Source organism: Bicyclus anynana, chromosome 24, assembly GCF_947172395.1.
Source record: "Bicyclus anynana chromosome 24, ilBicAnyn1.1, whole genome shotgun sequence".
Lineage (NCBI taxonomy): Eukaryota > Metazoa > Arthropoda > Insecta > Lepidoptera > Nymphalidae > Bicyclus > Bicyclus anynana.
This window is the reverse complement of record NC_069106.1, coordinates 9,911,547-9,929,023: the sequence shown is the minus strand read 5'-3', so window position 1 is coordinate 9,929,023 and position 17,477 is coordinate 9,911,547. Positions and strand designations below refer to the sequence as shown.

General features: G+C 37.0%; 1 protein-coding gene across 1 annotated transcript in view; it reads left to right on the top strand.

Moving 5' to 3' along the window:
• Positions 1–17,477, top strand: part of LOC112051741 (T-cell leukemia homeobox protein 2-like) — a 75,764-nt gene that overhangs the window by 38,213 nt on the left and 20,074 nt on the right. The window contains exon 2 of the mRNA XM_052889049.1: positions 5,720–5,948. Within this exon, the coding sequence (XP_052745009.1) occupies positions 5,720–5,948 (229 nt within the window). The remainder of the gene's footprint in view (positions 1–5,719; positions 5,949–17,477) is intronic.

Sequence of the window (17,477 nt, the reverse complement as noted above, 5' to 3'; positions counted from 1 at the left end):
TCAATGCCAATGGAGGCTTAAGTATAGTGTTGTGTTCAATCAGTTAGTATTTATATTTGAGCGGGTTTTCATCCTACTTGTTTACGAAACAAGTGTACATATACGTATACTAGCTGACGCCGCGCGGTTTCACTCATGTTCCTGTTCCCGTAGGAATACGGAGATAATATAGCCTATAGCCTTCCTCGATAAAGGGGCTATCTAACACTGAAAGAATTTTTCAAATCGGTCTCGTAGTTCCTGAGATTAGCGCGTTCAATCAAACAAACAAACAAACTCTTTAGCATTTTATTATTAGTATTATTTCGATTTAAAGAACCGCATTGTATAAACTTCTGTTATAGCCCAAAACCTACCTCCCCCGTTTTCGGAGGAGGTAGGTTCGAATCCGGTCCGGGACATGCACCTCCAACTTTTCAGTTATGTGCAATTTAAAAAATTAAACATTGGCCTAACCCTACTCATTATGAGAGGAGACTCGCGCTGAACAAAGAGCCGAAAATGGGTTGTTAATGATAATGATGATTGTTAACCTGTAAAGTATTGAATTTCTAAAACAAATCACTTTTAGCAGACTCAGAAGTGATTACAACATTTGTCACGACAACAATTGATTTGTTAATTAATTGATTATTTTGGTTACAATTTGATTTGTTAATTAACAAATCAAACTGTAACCAAAATAAGACCCTAGAATGACAGAGAATGACTTGAGTGAAGTCACGCACTTGTGAACGTTGTGTGAAGGGTTAAAGGTACCTTTGACTGTTAACAAACACTCCCCTTTTCCAATCAAGTCACTCTCCCCGCCTATCCCAAGTAACCCATAAAGAATTACACAACAAGAGATGTGGACGGCTCGAACGCCATACTGAACGAACGAGCACACTGAACCCATAGGAAGTTTTCATTTGGAAAAAAAATCATACCTTTAAAAAAAAACATAACTCGTAGCTACAGTCGAATTGAGAAAGTTTTTTTAAGTCGTTTAATAGTAACATGACATTTTTATTAAATACTAGCGGACACCCGCGTCTTCGTCAGCGTGGAAATCAATGTAAACTTTCAAGCCCTATTTCACCACTTTGTGGGTTGAATTTTTTTTTTTTAATTCGTATTTTTTTATGATTTATGAACCAGTTTTTAAAAGTGTAACTCTAAAAATGAAGGACTTTCCATACAAACTTTCAACCCCTATTTCACCTCCTTCTCATTTTATTTTCGCAATAAAAATTATCTTATAACCTTTTCCGTATTATGTTCTTAAACCGTGCCAAGTTTAATTTGAATTCATACAGTAGTTGCAGCGTGATACCCGAATAACAAAAAAGACACGGACAAACAGACAGACAGACAAAATAAAAAAAAAAATATTTTTAGCTTCAGTATCGATTATATAATGTCACAGAAGTCGTATTATAAATATAGATTCTAGATGGCGCTGGCTTCCTTTATGCCACGCTAACGTTTGTTGTTACAAATGGTATAAGTAAAATCTCAAATTGCGAATAAATGTATAGAAATCGACCAATTTTATTATATGTATAGATGAAATCCGGAAAATGCGATAAGTGTGAACGCACCCTTACCCCACGTAGCGGCTATGTAATTTCGCATTTATTAAGGATGAAAATTTTTTGATTACACCGTATTCCGATGGCAATAACAATCCATGCTTGATGGGATATTTAATGAGATTTTTTTATTTATTCATGTTATTTGTAATTCTTGTAATTCCCGTACGTTATTCATAGCGATTAAGTCGTGATTTCAATTACAAAGATAAGGTTTAAGTGGCTTTAAGGTTCTCAGCAATTTCTGTAATCGCTTACAACAGATGCTATTTGAAGATAAAGTTGTTCTACTCAAATTTGAATACTTATTACAGCTGTAATTGCTAATTTCTTTGATACAGTTCTGTTTTTAGTAGTAAGGAGCCGAAGGGGGGATTATCACAGTTACTAGAGCGCGGCAGTTGAAGAGTCTATACTTTGCACGTTGTTGAGTATCTCCACCAAGTATGATCTCTTAATAATGGTGGGTATGTTTAGGAAACCAAAAAAGTAACTTCAAAAATACTCATCTAGCACGTCATATAAAGATAAAATGGGTTAGTTGATACATCGATCGTAGATCGTTAGATGGGCCCCGAAGCGTCGCGTAATTGTCATTGGTTTCGCAAATACTTACGAATGAAAAGTAACAACTTTCTCATTATTCGTGTTGCGGCTTGTGTTTTTACACTTCCAAAATGATCACGAAGGCATAATTAAGGGATTAAACAAGAAAAAAACATAAAATATTTTTTAATTCACAGCATGCGCTCGTTGCATACTAAGTTAAGATGTGCGTGCACGTCTTTAATATGGAGGGGCCCATCTAACGATTTATATCGATGAGTTGATAGCTAAAATCTGTGTGCATTTCGAAAATCTAACGATTTGACAGTAACGTTATAAAATCGGAAGTTACAAAATAAAATCCTTACATTTCAGTATCCGAGCCACAAGCGCGTTTAATTTTTTACTTATTTTGAACGAAATAATCTCAAAAATAACCACTAATATTTTCTGATAATTGCAGTAAGCCGAAGTAATCAAAATTGCCTTAAAAGTCGAAAATCCTAGTGCCGGACTAAAATGGTGGTGCCGGAATTCAGAACAAATTTTAATTCGTCGACAACTGCAGAAGCAAAATAGGTCATTTATTACTGTACGGCATTTGTCCAATTCCTTTTGTACACATATACAGATACTTTACCCGTAAACGCCGTACATATTTCCAGCGCAGGAGTCGAAAGATAAGGGTCGCAAGCCTTACTCTTCACTCGCGTACTCACCTGTACCGCTCAGAAATGACGGCATGGTGCTCAGAGTTATTTTCTGATATAGTAACAGCCTTCTAAGCGTTATTCACGTTGGTTCATTTCACATGTAATTTTTGTTCAAGGGCTTGTAAAAACTTAAATTTGTATATATATATTTTTTTAATAATTATCGTCATGGTTTGTTGTGTTTATGACATGTTTATATTTTTTTTTTACATGTTTATACATTTATATTTATTATTTATATATCTATATTTATATATATACTCGTATATGTATGTATAAATCTTGTAAATATACAATATGTATTAAATGGCATATGTATAGTATTGTATATTATATATGTTGATATTTTTAGTATTTTGTTACATATTTAACTATTTTCTATTACTTCTGTACACCCTATATCTTTATAATTTTTTTTATTAGTTTCTTCGTTAGGTTGCCTGGAAGAGATCGCTTTTTAGCGATAAGGCCGCCTATTGTGCATTTTCTTTTTTTCCATTATTTTTCTGTATTGTATGTTTCTTTGTGGCGTACAATAAAGTATATTTTCGTTTCATTTTCACTTCATTTCATAAAAGAAAATAAGGCGTCAAATTGTCAACCTCCTCCTTTTTTGACGTTGGTCAAAAACGACTACTAGTCAAGGAAACTTTTTGAACTGGGACGTGCATTTTGTGTCATCGAATATATTTTTATTTATTACGTAATATACATAAAACATACATATTATATAAAAATATGAGGACATAAAAGTTTATGCGGCCATAATGTGACGTGAACCAGTTTGTATTAAAATATTGTAAAACGAGAGCCTGTGATGGTCAGACTTACCTCATTTAAAGAAGGTTGAATTTTTTTTATTTTTTACAAGCTCTTGACTAGAATCTTATCGCCTTATGGTAAATGATGATGCAATCTACGAGTAAGATAGAAGCGTACTAACTTGTTAGGAGGAGGATGAAAATCCACATCCCTTTCGGTTTCTTTCTTTTTGGGTATGTAACTATAAAATTATGAAATACACACATACAAGGGCTATACGCGTATTCTTTGTATTTTTAACGTAATATTTTTATTATTGTATTATAGTAGGGAAGTCCTAGTTTTCCAAGATACAGTTTTTAATTACGAGTAGTTCGTATAGCTCGGGTATTTATGCTTTTTTGATTCCTTTCTTGTGTTTGCCAAATAAAAATATTTCCTTCTTTCTTTCTTTCTTAAATCGCTTGTCTTTGTCAGTAGGGTGGTAACTAGCCACCAAAACCTCGATCGATCCGCCCCGGAGATCGAACCCAGGACCCCTTGTAAATCCACCACAGACCACCACTGCGCCACGTAGGTGGTCCTTATAAGGTGCGGAAGTCTAACCTGCTACCTTCTAAAGCCACCACAGTCACCACCACAATTAATAGGGTAGTTGACTCATATCAAATTTAATATAAACAATATTAATTTCGCATAGTACATGGAATGTTATTTAAACGGGTACATACCACGATAAAACGACGAGATTTTTATTGTCGATATTTCGACCCAGTTGCATGGATCGTGGTCACGACGGAACTCAAAATATCGAAGCTAATTAATAAAAGTAAAGGATTTCTTAGAAAACTCAATTTAAAAATCATGTACTTTTTCAAAAATGTTACTTTATGTACTTTACGTTTTGGCTCGTATTGTCAATAACATATTTAATAACTAAAATTTTCGTGTAATCACGTCTCAAAAACTATAGAACTATTTTTTTCAATCTACATGAATGATAATTAACTATTTAAGAACATTTAAAAAAGTTTCAATTAGCCTATTGGCAACGTATACTATATATATAATACGTATACTATGTATATAACTTACCTATAAAATGAGGTACGTCTGACTATTGCAGGTTTTTTGTCTATTAGGTGGAATATTTAAATAAATTTATATAAAATCAAAAGCCTTTTTAAAATAAAGTGCAAATTAATTAGCGACTATAAAAATGTATTATCAGGAAGTGCTTTGGCCAGACAATAAAATAATGATAGATAGTGGTCGTTAATGAATCTAACATAATCACTCCAGCCCGCATTAGAACAGCGTGGTGGGTCGAAGCTCTATATCCCCTCTCTTATAAGGAGGGTCTTGTAATGTTCTGATAAAATATACTGATAGTGAATAGAGTAGTTGACTCATATCAAATATCATCATCATTATCATCATTAACAGCCCATATTCGGCTCACTGCTGAGCTCGAGTCTCCTCTCAGAATGAGAGGGGTTAGGCCAAATAGTCCACCACGCTGGCCCAATGCGGATTTTCAAACTTCACACACGCAGAGAAATAAGAAAATTCTCAAGTTTGCAGGTTCCTTCACCGTTTGGGACATGTGATATTTAATTTCTTAAAATGCACACAACTGAAAAGTTGGAGGTGCATGCGACGGACCGGAATCGAATGCAGAGGGTCCATATTCTCTAGGCTATCACGGATCTTCTCGAATTACCTGCCTGTAATGGGCTGTTAAAACAGCCTAACAATGAATTAATCAAAAAAACGAAAACACTTATAAAACACGGCGTTTTCGCGAACAAAACGAAAAAAACTCATTTAAACCTTCTTCAAAACTAATACTCCACAGCTCATACGCAATGTCAATACAAATTTACAATAACCTTCCACACCATATACGTAATGAGGAGAAAGATATTTCTTTCAAAAAGAAATCAAGGGACTTTTTTAAGGGGTAAATGACTACATGAACGATAAAGAAAACAAAAAAAAAAATCAGTCTCCCTATCACTCACTCGACAAAAAGCTACGCCCAAACTGGGTATCCATTAATTTGCATATGTGAGGTATTCTTTGATTATTAAATAAATAAATCTGCCCTTTTATATTTTCCAGCATCATTCCCCATCACGAGGCGGATCGGTCACCCTTACCAGAACCGGACGCCACCAAAGCGGAAGAAACCCAGAACATCGTTCACCAGGATGCAGATAGCTGAACTGGAGAAGCGGTTCCACAAACAGAAGTACCTCGCCTCAGCTGAGAGGGCTTCCCTGGCCAAGACCTTGAAAATGACAGACGCGCAAGTGAAAACGTGGTTTCAGAACCGGCGGACGAAATGGAGGTTGGTTTTTTTTTTTAAAGATAATTTATCATATCTTTTACTTGCTGACACCGCGCGGTTTTACCCGCGTGGTTCCCATTGCCGTGGGAATACGGGGATAATATATAGCATATAGCCTTCCTCGATAAATGGGCTATCTAACACTGAAAGAATTTTTCAAATCGCAAATCGGATCAGTAGTTCCTGAGATTAGCGCATTCAATCAAACAAACTCTTCAGCTTTATAATTAGTATAGATAATATGACCAACATTCCCCATCCCCAACTAGTCGGTAAAGACTAGGAGTGGGTACGACAATAGACCAACGGGGTGGGGATCGAATCACCACCCCTCGACGATGAGTAGGTACAACTTACCTTACCGTTGAGCTATTGAGAATTTGTTGTACCCCGTAGTTTCACGCGCAGTTCCCATTAATGTGGGAATACGGGGCTAAGCTTAACCCTATGTTACTCCTTGATAAATCAGCTTTCCACTGGTGAAAACATTTTTTAAATCAGTCCAGTACTTTACATGCAAAAGTACAAATCTTTCTTCTTTATAATATTAGTGTTGATTTAGATTTAAGCATAAGTGAGGATCTGCTCATGCTGCTCCATCCATCATATTATGCGGAGGTGCATGCCCCGGACCGGATTCGAACCCATACCCTCCGAAACGGGTGGCAGGGGTCATATCCACTGGGCTATCAGCCTATTAATACACCACAAACTTTCCTCTCTATACAATTATTAAATAGTTATGAGACCTTGAAATACCTAACTTGTAACTCTGATCTGCGATGATGACTTGACTAAAAAAAATTAAATTAATTGATATTAAAAAAAAATCTAGACTAACATACGACATAGACGGTATAATCACCAAATTAACATAATCTAACATTGGATAAGCACTATTGCTATCAAGAGATCTTATAGAATGGTCAAAAAAATCTGAATTTTAATAAGAAACAAGTATTTCACATTATCTCAAGATGTATTTAATGGTGACATATTAATCAAGATTTATTGAATAATAAAGCGAAGGCCACACGTGCAAACAATTGGTCGCGTTGTGCAAACTTATGTGCGTTGAACAAATCATATAAATGTCGCCGAGTGAGTTATTTGAACAGTTAGCAAAATCTACGTTAATTATTGTGATAATATTAGAATCAGGTTTCATGGAATTGAGATTTAATTATTTACTGTTTAAATTAATAACTCTGTAATAGGTTGATCACGCGACTCCGTCCAATAGCATTGTGTCGGTAGCCGCGAAAATGGCGCGTAACCGGGTACGCTTGAGAGAGTGAGGCACCCTGCCCCCACTGTAGTCTGCTAGTTTAGCGGCTCATTTGTAATCGCGGTCTTTGAAATGGATAGACGTCTTCCATTTGTTAAGCATAGTGAAATAGTGATTGTGATATAGAAGCTAATGGGTAAGTTAATAGAAGTAAGGCCATTGCATTGTTAATTAATTAGCTAGAAGCCAACACCAGCTGAGAATGGGGAGTGTTTGTATACTGTAAAAGACGTCTTTAACCCAACTGGATCAGTTACAAGTCTGACATCAGCTGGTGGCTGACTCCTTGCTCTATCATAGATAACCCTGGTTTACATGTGATAGTATCAGCGCTGAACTTGATCAATATAGAGGGTAGCCATCCTTGACAAGCTTAGAACCTGCTCTGAGGCTACGGCTTCTCCGATATCAGAAGTAGAATATAGTCGATGCCCCGACATAGATGTTTGATCCATTGGATCGAGCCTGCGTTGATCTATATTCTATAGGTACTATAAGTATCCATACATCTGTAGAGAGGTCAATTCTGTACATGAAATATATATCCAAAATAACTATCAAGGGGTGATTAGTGATCGATACTGATGCCAAAAATGCAATCAGTAAAATTTTTGTCTGTCTGTCTGTATGTTCGTTATAGAAATAAAAACTACTCGACGGATTTTAACGAAACTTGGTACAATTATTCTTCATACTCCTGGGCAGGTTATAGTATACTTTTCATCACGCTACGATCAATAGGAGCAGAGCAGTGAAGCTCACTTCCCCGCACCCACGAGATCACACCCGCGCAGTCTTTCCCCCCGTCGCCCGAATATCATGGGAGTATCACCAACGAACTTGCCAGACTATAGTCAATTATATGCAGTTTGGAAGGGTGGCTTCGTGCACCCTTATCTGCGCTAAAATCAGTTAAACGTTAAACCTTCCTTGAAGGCAAAGATTTTATACTATTAGACATGGAACTAGCGCGTCGAAACTGAGGCAAACAAAAGTGCGTAATTGTCTTAATTTAATTTAGTAAACGCATAGTAAACAACGAAAGTTAAACAAAATAATACCTAAATATTGTCTACAATGTCGAGTTGTGTGTTCAGGACGTGTAAAAACTATATATACAATATATTATACCTAATGTAAGTAAACATAAAATTGTGCATATGAGTTCTTAGTGTAGCTAAATTTGGCTCACTTTTTGCGGTGATTTTGTATGCATGTACATAATGATATAAATGCGGTAAGTTGAAAATTACAGTCGAGGTGATATAGCAAGCTCGAGCCTCAGGCGAGAGCTATAATTAAAAAGAAAAGGCTGTAATTATGAAAGCGCGAAAATAATACGGCATTTTTTAACACATTTGCGAGGAAACACACTTTGAACACACTTTCTGAAAATGAATTTGCATCTTTGCCTGTTTTTCATACGATGACGTTTAAACATTGTATCTTCATTTTAATTATTGTTAGCTTGTCCATGCGTTTATTCAAAAAAAAAAATATTTGATTGATTATAAGACCACCAACTTGGCCATTCCAACTTTCGTTTTTCGGAAGAAAGATCCATTAAACAGTAGGTACATTAATAGCCAAGCATCAAACCCAGCACCTAACAAGTCGACCTCTATGCTAAAGAGACAGTTGCTAATTAATTATATTCAATTAAAAAAACGTTTAGCTAAAAATATAATACTACGTTGATATATTGATTTGGTATCTCGATTGGTATCTACCAAACTACCATTAGCATATTATCATAAGAATCTTAATTTTGAATAGATTGCGTCCAATGATTGGGGAATAGATAAAGCTTATTTTCCGGCTCTAATGTCTTTTGCTTAATAGCGTAACTTTACGAAAATAGTAATAAGGCGTAGGGCATACAGCGTCGGCCCGAAGTAAATAGAATAGAGCGAGATCCAATTATGGCGCCTCTCCTGTTTGCTCCTAATAACACCTATACCAATTGTAAGTGCAAAAAATGGAATGTAAAGACCATACTTTGGAGCCAGAGTTCCCAAACTTTTTTGTGTTGTAGACCCCTTGCCATGTTTTTCCGTGTTGGATAGACCCCCTACTTACCTGATATTGATTTCCTGTAAATTTCTAACTGTAGTGAAGTTTAGTGCTAATAAAAACTTAAAATAAAAATACATGTTAATTTATACATTTATTAATTAAATTTAATTTAAAACTACTCAAAATCAAATTTTGTATCTGTTATGTAAAATATACGTAACATTAAATAATAACTATAAATAAAATAACATAAGCAATAAGTCAATATTTATAGTGAGAAGTATAAACCTGATGCTTTAATAATAAAAATATAAGATAGTATGATGTAAGTAAATAGGAACTATCAGTGTATGTGTTTAGATCCACTATCGTGGACCCCCATTTTCATTTCATGGACCCCAAATTTTTTTTCGCTGATGTAGACCCCTTGCAGGGTGTCATAGACCCCTAGGGGTCGATATAGACCACTTTGAGAATCACTGCCAGAGTCTGGAGTGACCAACGTTCTTTACCATTTAGGTGCCCTATAGGATTTGACGCCTGGAGCGACTGCTCAGTTCGCCGTATGGACGGCCCTAAGTTATGTGACATACTTTAGGCAGCAATGATATTTAATACTAGAGATAGGACGCATCAAAACTGAGGCGGACTTAATGTGCATAATTGTCTTAGTTTCATTTAGTCAATTATTAAATGAAAGTTATTTAAACACATAATATAATATTGTCTAGAATGTCGAGTTGTTTGTTTGGGAAGTGTAAAATTTCTTCTTCTTAGCGTAGTCTCACTACACTGGGAGTCCGCTTTCCATACTAATCTCGTCTATTTTGCTCGATCTTGGGCGTCTGACTCCTAAGTTTATTGGCTCTCAAGTCAGTCCATTTACGCGAAGTGTGAAAACTATATATACACAAATATATAATGTAAGTAAACACAAATTTGTGTGTGCGCTTTAGTGGAATAGCTACATTCAGATTACTTTTTGCGGTGATTTTGTAGGTCCGTGACCTGTCTATAGTGTAAAATATCGTTGGGTTAGTCATCATCATCATTATCAACCCATATTCACTGCTGAGCTCGAGTCTCCTCTCAGAATGAGAGGGGTTAGGCCAATAGTACACCGCGCTGGCCCAATGCGGATTGGTAGACTTCACACACTGGTGTGCAGGTTTCCTCACGATGTTTTCCTTCACCGTTTGAGACACTTAAAAAATGCACACAACTGAAAAGTTGGAGGTACATGTCCCGGACCGAATTCGAAACTACGCCCTCCAGAATCGGAGGCAGACGTCATATCCACTGGGCTATCACGGCTCTTCGGATTAGGTATTAATTACATAATATACATAATCAGTGAGCAACCAGCTTAAAACAAGAAGCACTTAATAAAGAACAACAAAACCAGAAGCGATAAGCAGCCGTTGACATCACTCCTTAATGCAAAGAGACGTCTTATAAATCGATTGTTTATATTATTGTAACTGAACAGAGGTTTTTGTGATGGATCCGTGCCAGTCATCATTCGCACGAGAGCTTTTTTAACGGACGTTAAAATGTTCAAATATAGTATGAAGTTAAAAGAAGGTCTATTTCTAACGCCCAAAATTTAAAATGCAACGATTTTTTAAAAAACGCTGTCGTGTGAACATGATATACTTACATGGTATCTGTGTGCCTAGTGGGAGTTTTCAATATTTTCATACTGTTACTATCACGTTGACGTTTACGCAAATTTATATGGAATTGAAACAGTTGTGCAGTGGTGCCACTAGATGGCGCTGTTTCAATTCCTTAGAAATTCGCGTTTACGTTACGTGACGGTAACAGTATTAAACTGCCACTAGGCCCTCTGTTGTGTTTGAACGTTTTTTTACCCGACTGCGTCAGAAGGAGGGTAATGTTTTTCGAGCTTATGTATGTGTGCAATGTTTCTATGTATGTCCATTTTTTGGCACACCCTACAGCCCAAACGGTTGGACGGATCTTGACATATGAGGTGTCATTGAGTTCGTTAGAATTGTGGTAGTGGGGTAGTGACAAATACTTTCTTATGGGCAAAGAATGTTTGTCACCGCATCCGACAACATTCTTTATGTTGCCGTTTGCGGTGACAAACATTTAGTCAGAGTTTTATACAGATATTGTGATACCTACTTGTTTTTCTCTTTTCAGTTCATTAAGCAGTCGGGTTTTTTTGTGTTATAATAATATTTTTTAACGTCCGTTAAAAAAGCTCTCGTGCGAAGGGGCTTATGTTAGGCCGAAAATGTAGTTGGCCTCAGGGCAATGATTACACTATAAATACTTAGGTGTTACTCGTATGTATTTGAAATATTGATAGTCTACGTTACCCGGCAAAGTGCTAGTTGGACTCGCGCACGTAGAGTTCCGTATCCGTGTGTATAAAATAGTAAAATGATCACGTTTGTTGTATGAAAACCGCCTTTATTTTTATTATTTTTTTTTTTTCTTTTTATTATTTTTTTTTTGTTATTCTTGTCGTTATCAACCCTCGTTATCTGAGAGGAGACTCGGTTCACTACTAAGCTAGAGTCTCCTCTCAGAATGAGTTTAGGCCAATAGTCCACCAAGCTGGCCCAATGCGGAATGCACACATCTACCTACGCCCTCCGAATCGAAGGCAGAGGTCATATCCATTAGGCTATCACGTTTCAAACTTCGTTACTTGTAAATATTTATGTTTTACTAGCTGATAGCCTATAGCCTTCCTTGATAAAGGGGATATCGAACACTGAAAGAATTTTCAAATCGGACCAGAAGTTTCAGAGATTAGCGCGTTCAATCAAACAAACAAACTTTTCAGCTTTATAATATGAAGTATAGATTTGTGTGATGTACCTAATTACAGAATTATGTATTGATAATTTTTAGATTTTTCCCTATATTTGCAATACACGGTATTAATTGCTAAATTTTTTGATTCTTCTTAGTAAACGAAAAGTTATATAATTTTTGATTTTCTCTATGTGTGTCCAAAAATACTTTGTAGCGACATAATCGGCCGTATCTTTAGAAGTTTGCGGTTTTTAGTTTTCGCAGCTTCTAATGTATTTTATCTCGATACTTCTACGCAGTCGCGAGTTAAAGCATCATGACAGACAGACAGTCATTCGTACGGCAAGAAATTCAATTTAATTTCTTTATTTTCAATTGTATAGTTAGGTACATTAGCTAGTATACAATAAATGTTGAAGTAGGTACATTATACAATTCGCCATACAAATGATCCTAAAGTGTTCCGTTTTTCCTTTTGTGGCACGGAACCTTGAAAACAATACGTAAACAATGTAAAGTCTAAAAAGGGCAATACAAAATTCCAAACCCCTGTGAGACAATACGCGTTGGTGGCATCCCGATTAACTAATGGACAAGCGATGTTTGTGTTGGGTGCTGATAACGGGCCGATACGAGCGGCGCCACCGTACCGGCCCGAGCCCGGGGCATGGGTGATAGCACTAGAATACATTGCCTTCCCATGCTCTATACGTGTACCATAATCCATACATTTGCAAATTTGTGTAAGCTGTGTACATTGTCTGCGAATATTTTTTTTTTTCGTTTTATTCTTTACAAGTTAGCCCTTGACTACAATCTCACCTGATGGTAAGTGATTGCAATCTAAGATGGAAGCAGGCTAATTTGTTTGGAGGATGAAAATCCACACTCCTTTCGGTTCCTACACGACATTGTACCGGAACGCTAAATCGCTTGGCGTCTTTGTCGGTAGGGTGGTAACTAGCCACGGCCGAAGCCTCCCACCAGCCAGACCTGGACCAATTAAGAAAACCTCAATTGGTCCAGCCGGTGATCGAACCCAGGACCTCCGGCATTTAAATCCACTGCGCGTACCACTGCGCCACGGAGGCGCAAAAATTAGTGTTAGCTTTCATCATCCATTTCCGACATTTAAGGGATGAATTTTAAGAAGTCTTGAATCACATAGCATTTCCTATAATCGATATTTTTTATAACTGTAACTCTATAAATGCAGGTATTCCATACGTACTTTCAATAAACTAATGATTTTAAACTTATTTCGTGGTTGTTCATTATGAATGTTATTTAAACAGGTACATACCACGATAAAACGACGAGATTTTTATTGTCGATATTTCGACCCAGTTGCATGGATCGTGGTCACGACGGGACTGAAGTTGCGAGATGCGAAGTGAAGTCAGCTGTTAGGGGCAGAATCGATCTACCCTCTTTCTTGTTCTTTTTCTTTTTTCAACAACCTCGCGTTTTTGGCTGTTTAGGCAAACCACACTCACGACATCGCTTTTACGAAATACTTTCAATACCTATTTCAGCTCCTGTATTTTAGGGTCAAAAGTAGCCTATGTTCCCCTCCTAGGTTTCATTAATTAGAATACCAAAATTCATCTTGATCGGTTCAGCCGTTTTGCCGTGTAAAGATAACAGACAGACAGACTTACATTCGCAATTATAATATTAGTGTGGATTTTATAGAGAAAAGATTTGATTGTTTGTTTATTTGTTTCCATAGAAGAGTGATAAAAAAAAAACATTTTTCTTCAAGGAACATACTTTTATTAAACCAATTATTTAACCAGATCCTTATTTATACATCATATTATCATCTCCTTATACTTTTATACGGTAGGTATACCTGAGTTCCCTGGGTCGACATTATATGGGCCGGTGAGCATTCTCCCTTTAACACTTTTATTATAAAATCCAAAATAGTTCTAACCAGAATAACTTATTACGGAAAACTAAAAACAAAAATTGAAAATTTCAACACCTACTAAACTCTTCTTCTAGTCTTGATAAACATGTAGTATCTCAGCAAAGCCAACAAACAGACATAATGTTGTAGCAACATAAAAAGCCATGTCCAATATGTTTACAATATAACGGACAGAAATGTTGAAAGATTGGTAGGTAAACATATTTTGTTCGACGCGGTAACGGCGCTCAAAGTCCGGTTTAAAAGTCAACTCGTGTTCTAAACGTAATAAAACATACAATAAGATAAACAACTGTGTTATCAATTTGTCCAACATTTTTGTACGGAGCAATGTCAATCGCAATCAAACATAGTAATAAAAATTTAAATGTTTTAAACATAGAATGTAAAGAATTTCTTCTTCAGATGTTAAAAATTCGTTTAGTTCCAATCACGATTAAAGTATTTGAATTGGCCTATAACTGGGTCATTTAACCTATGATGCGTAAATAGACTACTGAATACGCAATACGCAATTACCAATTGACTCACCCAGTTGACCGGCAGAAAAACGGCTGGAACGTCCAATGCTTCACTGACGGCGGGATCCCTTTACATGCACGGCACAAAACATCACCCAGGGTGGTACAAAGTTTATGTTTTCACGGAAAACAGCGGTAAAAGAGTTCTCGAATTCTAACAAGTTGAGGCAGTTACGAACCGGCTAGCATTCAGAGTGCTTTCGTCACTGCGTCGATGGTGGCGACGCGTGCGTGGATTAATATTGGCGGCATTGGCGAAACCAGCCAATCGCAAGCCGTCAGACGGGCGGTAGGTTCAATATTACCAATTGCAGAAATCAAAACAACTACAGATTAATTATTATCGAACACCAATCATCACCACCCATATTCGACTCACTGTTGAGTATTATATACATTTTAAGAAATGAATTATAGAGATTCACGAAGCGTAGGCAGTACGCCATCGGTGGGTCGACGACATAATGAATTTCACCGGCAAAAACTAGCTTCTGAAGGCAAAAGACCGATCAAAATGGCAGCACCTGGAGGAGGCCTTCACCATAAAGGGTTCTTCTTTTAAATAAAAGGGAAAAAAATTAAAAAGTAAACATTATAATATACTAAGATAAAACAATTAACAAATTAAAATACCTAGCACCTAATTGATTGTAAACTGTTAATAAGAAGAAATAAAAGGATTTTTATTTACAAGAAATGAAATATATCTCGTTTCTCAAACGGTGAAGGAAAGACATTGTGAGGAAACCTGCATACCAGAGAATTTTCTTGATTCTCAGCGTGTGTGAAGTCTGCCAATCCACATTGGGTCAGCGTGGTGGACTATTGGCCTAACCCCTCTCATTCTGAGAGGAAACTCGAGCTCAGCAGTGAGTATATGGGTTGATAACGAAGACTAAACAAATTGGTTAACCAAATCCTTATTTATGCAATTTATTATCATCTCCATATACTTTTACGGGGTTATACCTGGGTACCCGTGGCAGACGTTGGGCATTCCCCTTTCATAAAAAAAACAGGTCAAAATTTCATACACTCCAGGACTCGAAGCCAGGACCTTATTCGAAGCCACATGGACTATCCATTAACATGTTCGCTGCAGTACGAGGTCATTTGACCTCGTAGTCTAGTGTCGTCAAGAGATACGAGGTCGATGGACCTCGGACCGCACCTCATAAAGTTTTAGTATGAGGTCAAAAAACCTCGTACCGCACTAGAGGAAAATCAGTGCGCAGCGAACGTGTTAACACGAACGAGGTCAATTGACCTCACAAACGTTACGAGGTTGATTGACCTCGCTTAGTATATATATATTTTTTTTATTCTTTACAAGTTAGCCCTTGACTACAATCTCACCTGATGGTAAGTGATGATGCAGTCTAAGATGGAAGCGGGCTAACTTGTTAGGAGGAGGATGAAAATGCACACTCCTTTCGGTTTCTACACGATATCGTACCGAAACGCTAAATAGCTTGGCGGTACGTCTTTGTCGGTAGCGTGGTAACTAGCCACGGCCGAGGCCTCCCGCCAGCCAGACCTGGACCAATTAAGAAAACCTCAATCGGCCCAGCCGGGGATCGAACCCAGGACCTCCGTCTTGTAAATCCACAGCGCATACCACTGCGCCACTGAGGCCGTCGAGTACCCCATAATGTTTTAGTACGAGGTCAAAAAACCTCGTTCCGCACCAGGGGAAAGTATCAGTGCCGCAGCAAACGTATTAAACTAACGAGGTAGCAGAAAGGATTGCTCACAGGGCTGTATTACGAGATAAAACGAAGTCGTTAGTCATAGATCAAATACCAATTCATTTGTGTCAGATAATCTATACGCTGCGACATTTGGAATAATAATGGACTAAGAGCCTGTCATAGTCAGACCTTCGTCGTTTTATGAAAGCTGAAAGCTTGTCAGCTCATGCCCCTATCATATGACTGTAGGCAATAGGCTAGCTGACCCTTTTTTAAAAAAGGCCTTAAATCGTTTAATTTCGTTCTAATAGTTAAAAAAATATACATAATAATTTATTTATTTTGCTATCATCCGCGAAAAGCTGACGAACCCATGCGACGACGTCACCCAGGTCCGACAAAATACTCTCTACGTACGTTTCACCCCGAAACCGGAGCATCCTCAGGAGATGTTGACTCTACAACGTGCAATTGCAAAGAATGATAGCAAAATAAATAAATTATTATATATTCATGATGAACTTCCGCAAAGTAACGCCTGCTTCTATCCAATATAAAAAGGAATATTATATTATATGTTATAATTAAATTTTTATTTTTAAATATTTTTTTGGCAATACGCTATCCGCCATGATGGCTTATATTTCAAGATTTTCTAATTGACATGTTAACACTAAACCTTAACCATACAGAGTGTTTCACAAAATTATTTGTTATTAATTAGTTTGACATTTATTCCTTTTAATTTTTCATATTATTCCGAGGAAAATATAAAAAAAAATATGCCTCATACTCAGACTGTTTAAGTTTGATCTTAGAAATGTGCTGCCTTCCAAAGCCAGCAAAGAGTTGCCTACTGTAGGTACTTTACCTATGGTAGGAGCAGGACAACTTTCAGCATTTACAAATTGAGGAACATGTGGTCGACACAGGCTCTTGTTCTATCTATACGCAGTGACATTCGGAATATTAAACAACAATCTAATAAGTCATTGATTGATGTTCTATATCGAAAGGTGCTCGAATATTAAACAGGTAGTCAAATTAATACGGCCCTCCGAGATAAAACGTAATAAATTTACGAGATTATTAGAACAGGACTAATCTTGGACGTAGCCAGGATTGTATCGGGGGGGGGGGGGGGGGGGGGGGGGGCTATACTTAAATTGAGTATTTCACATTACAAATACTAACTAATACTGTCCGATCGAACCAGCTACAGTTTCGGTTTTAGTTTTGGCCACTTTTCAGACAAAACCCTTTATTTCGCCGAACCTGGGA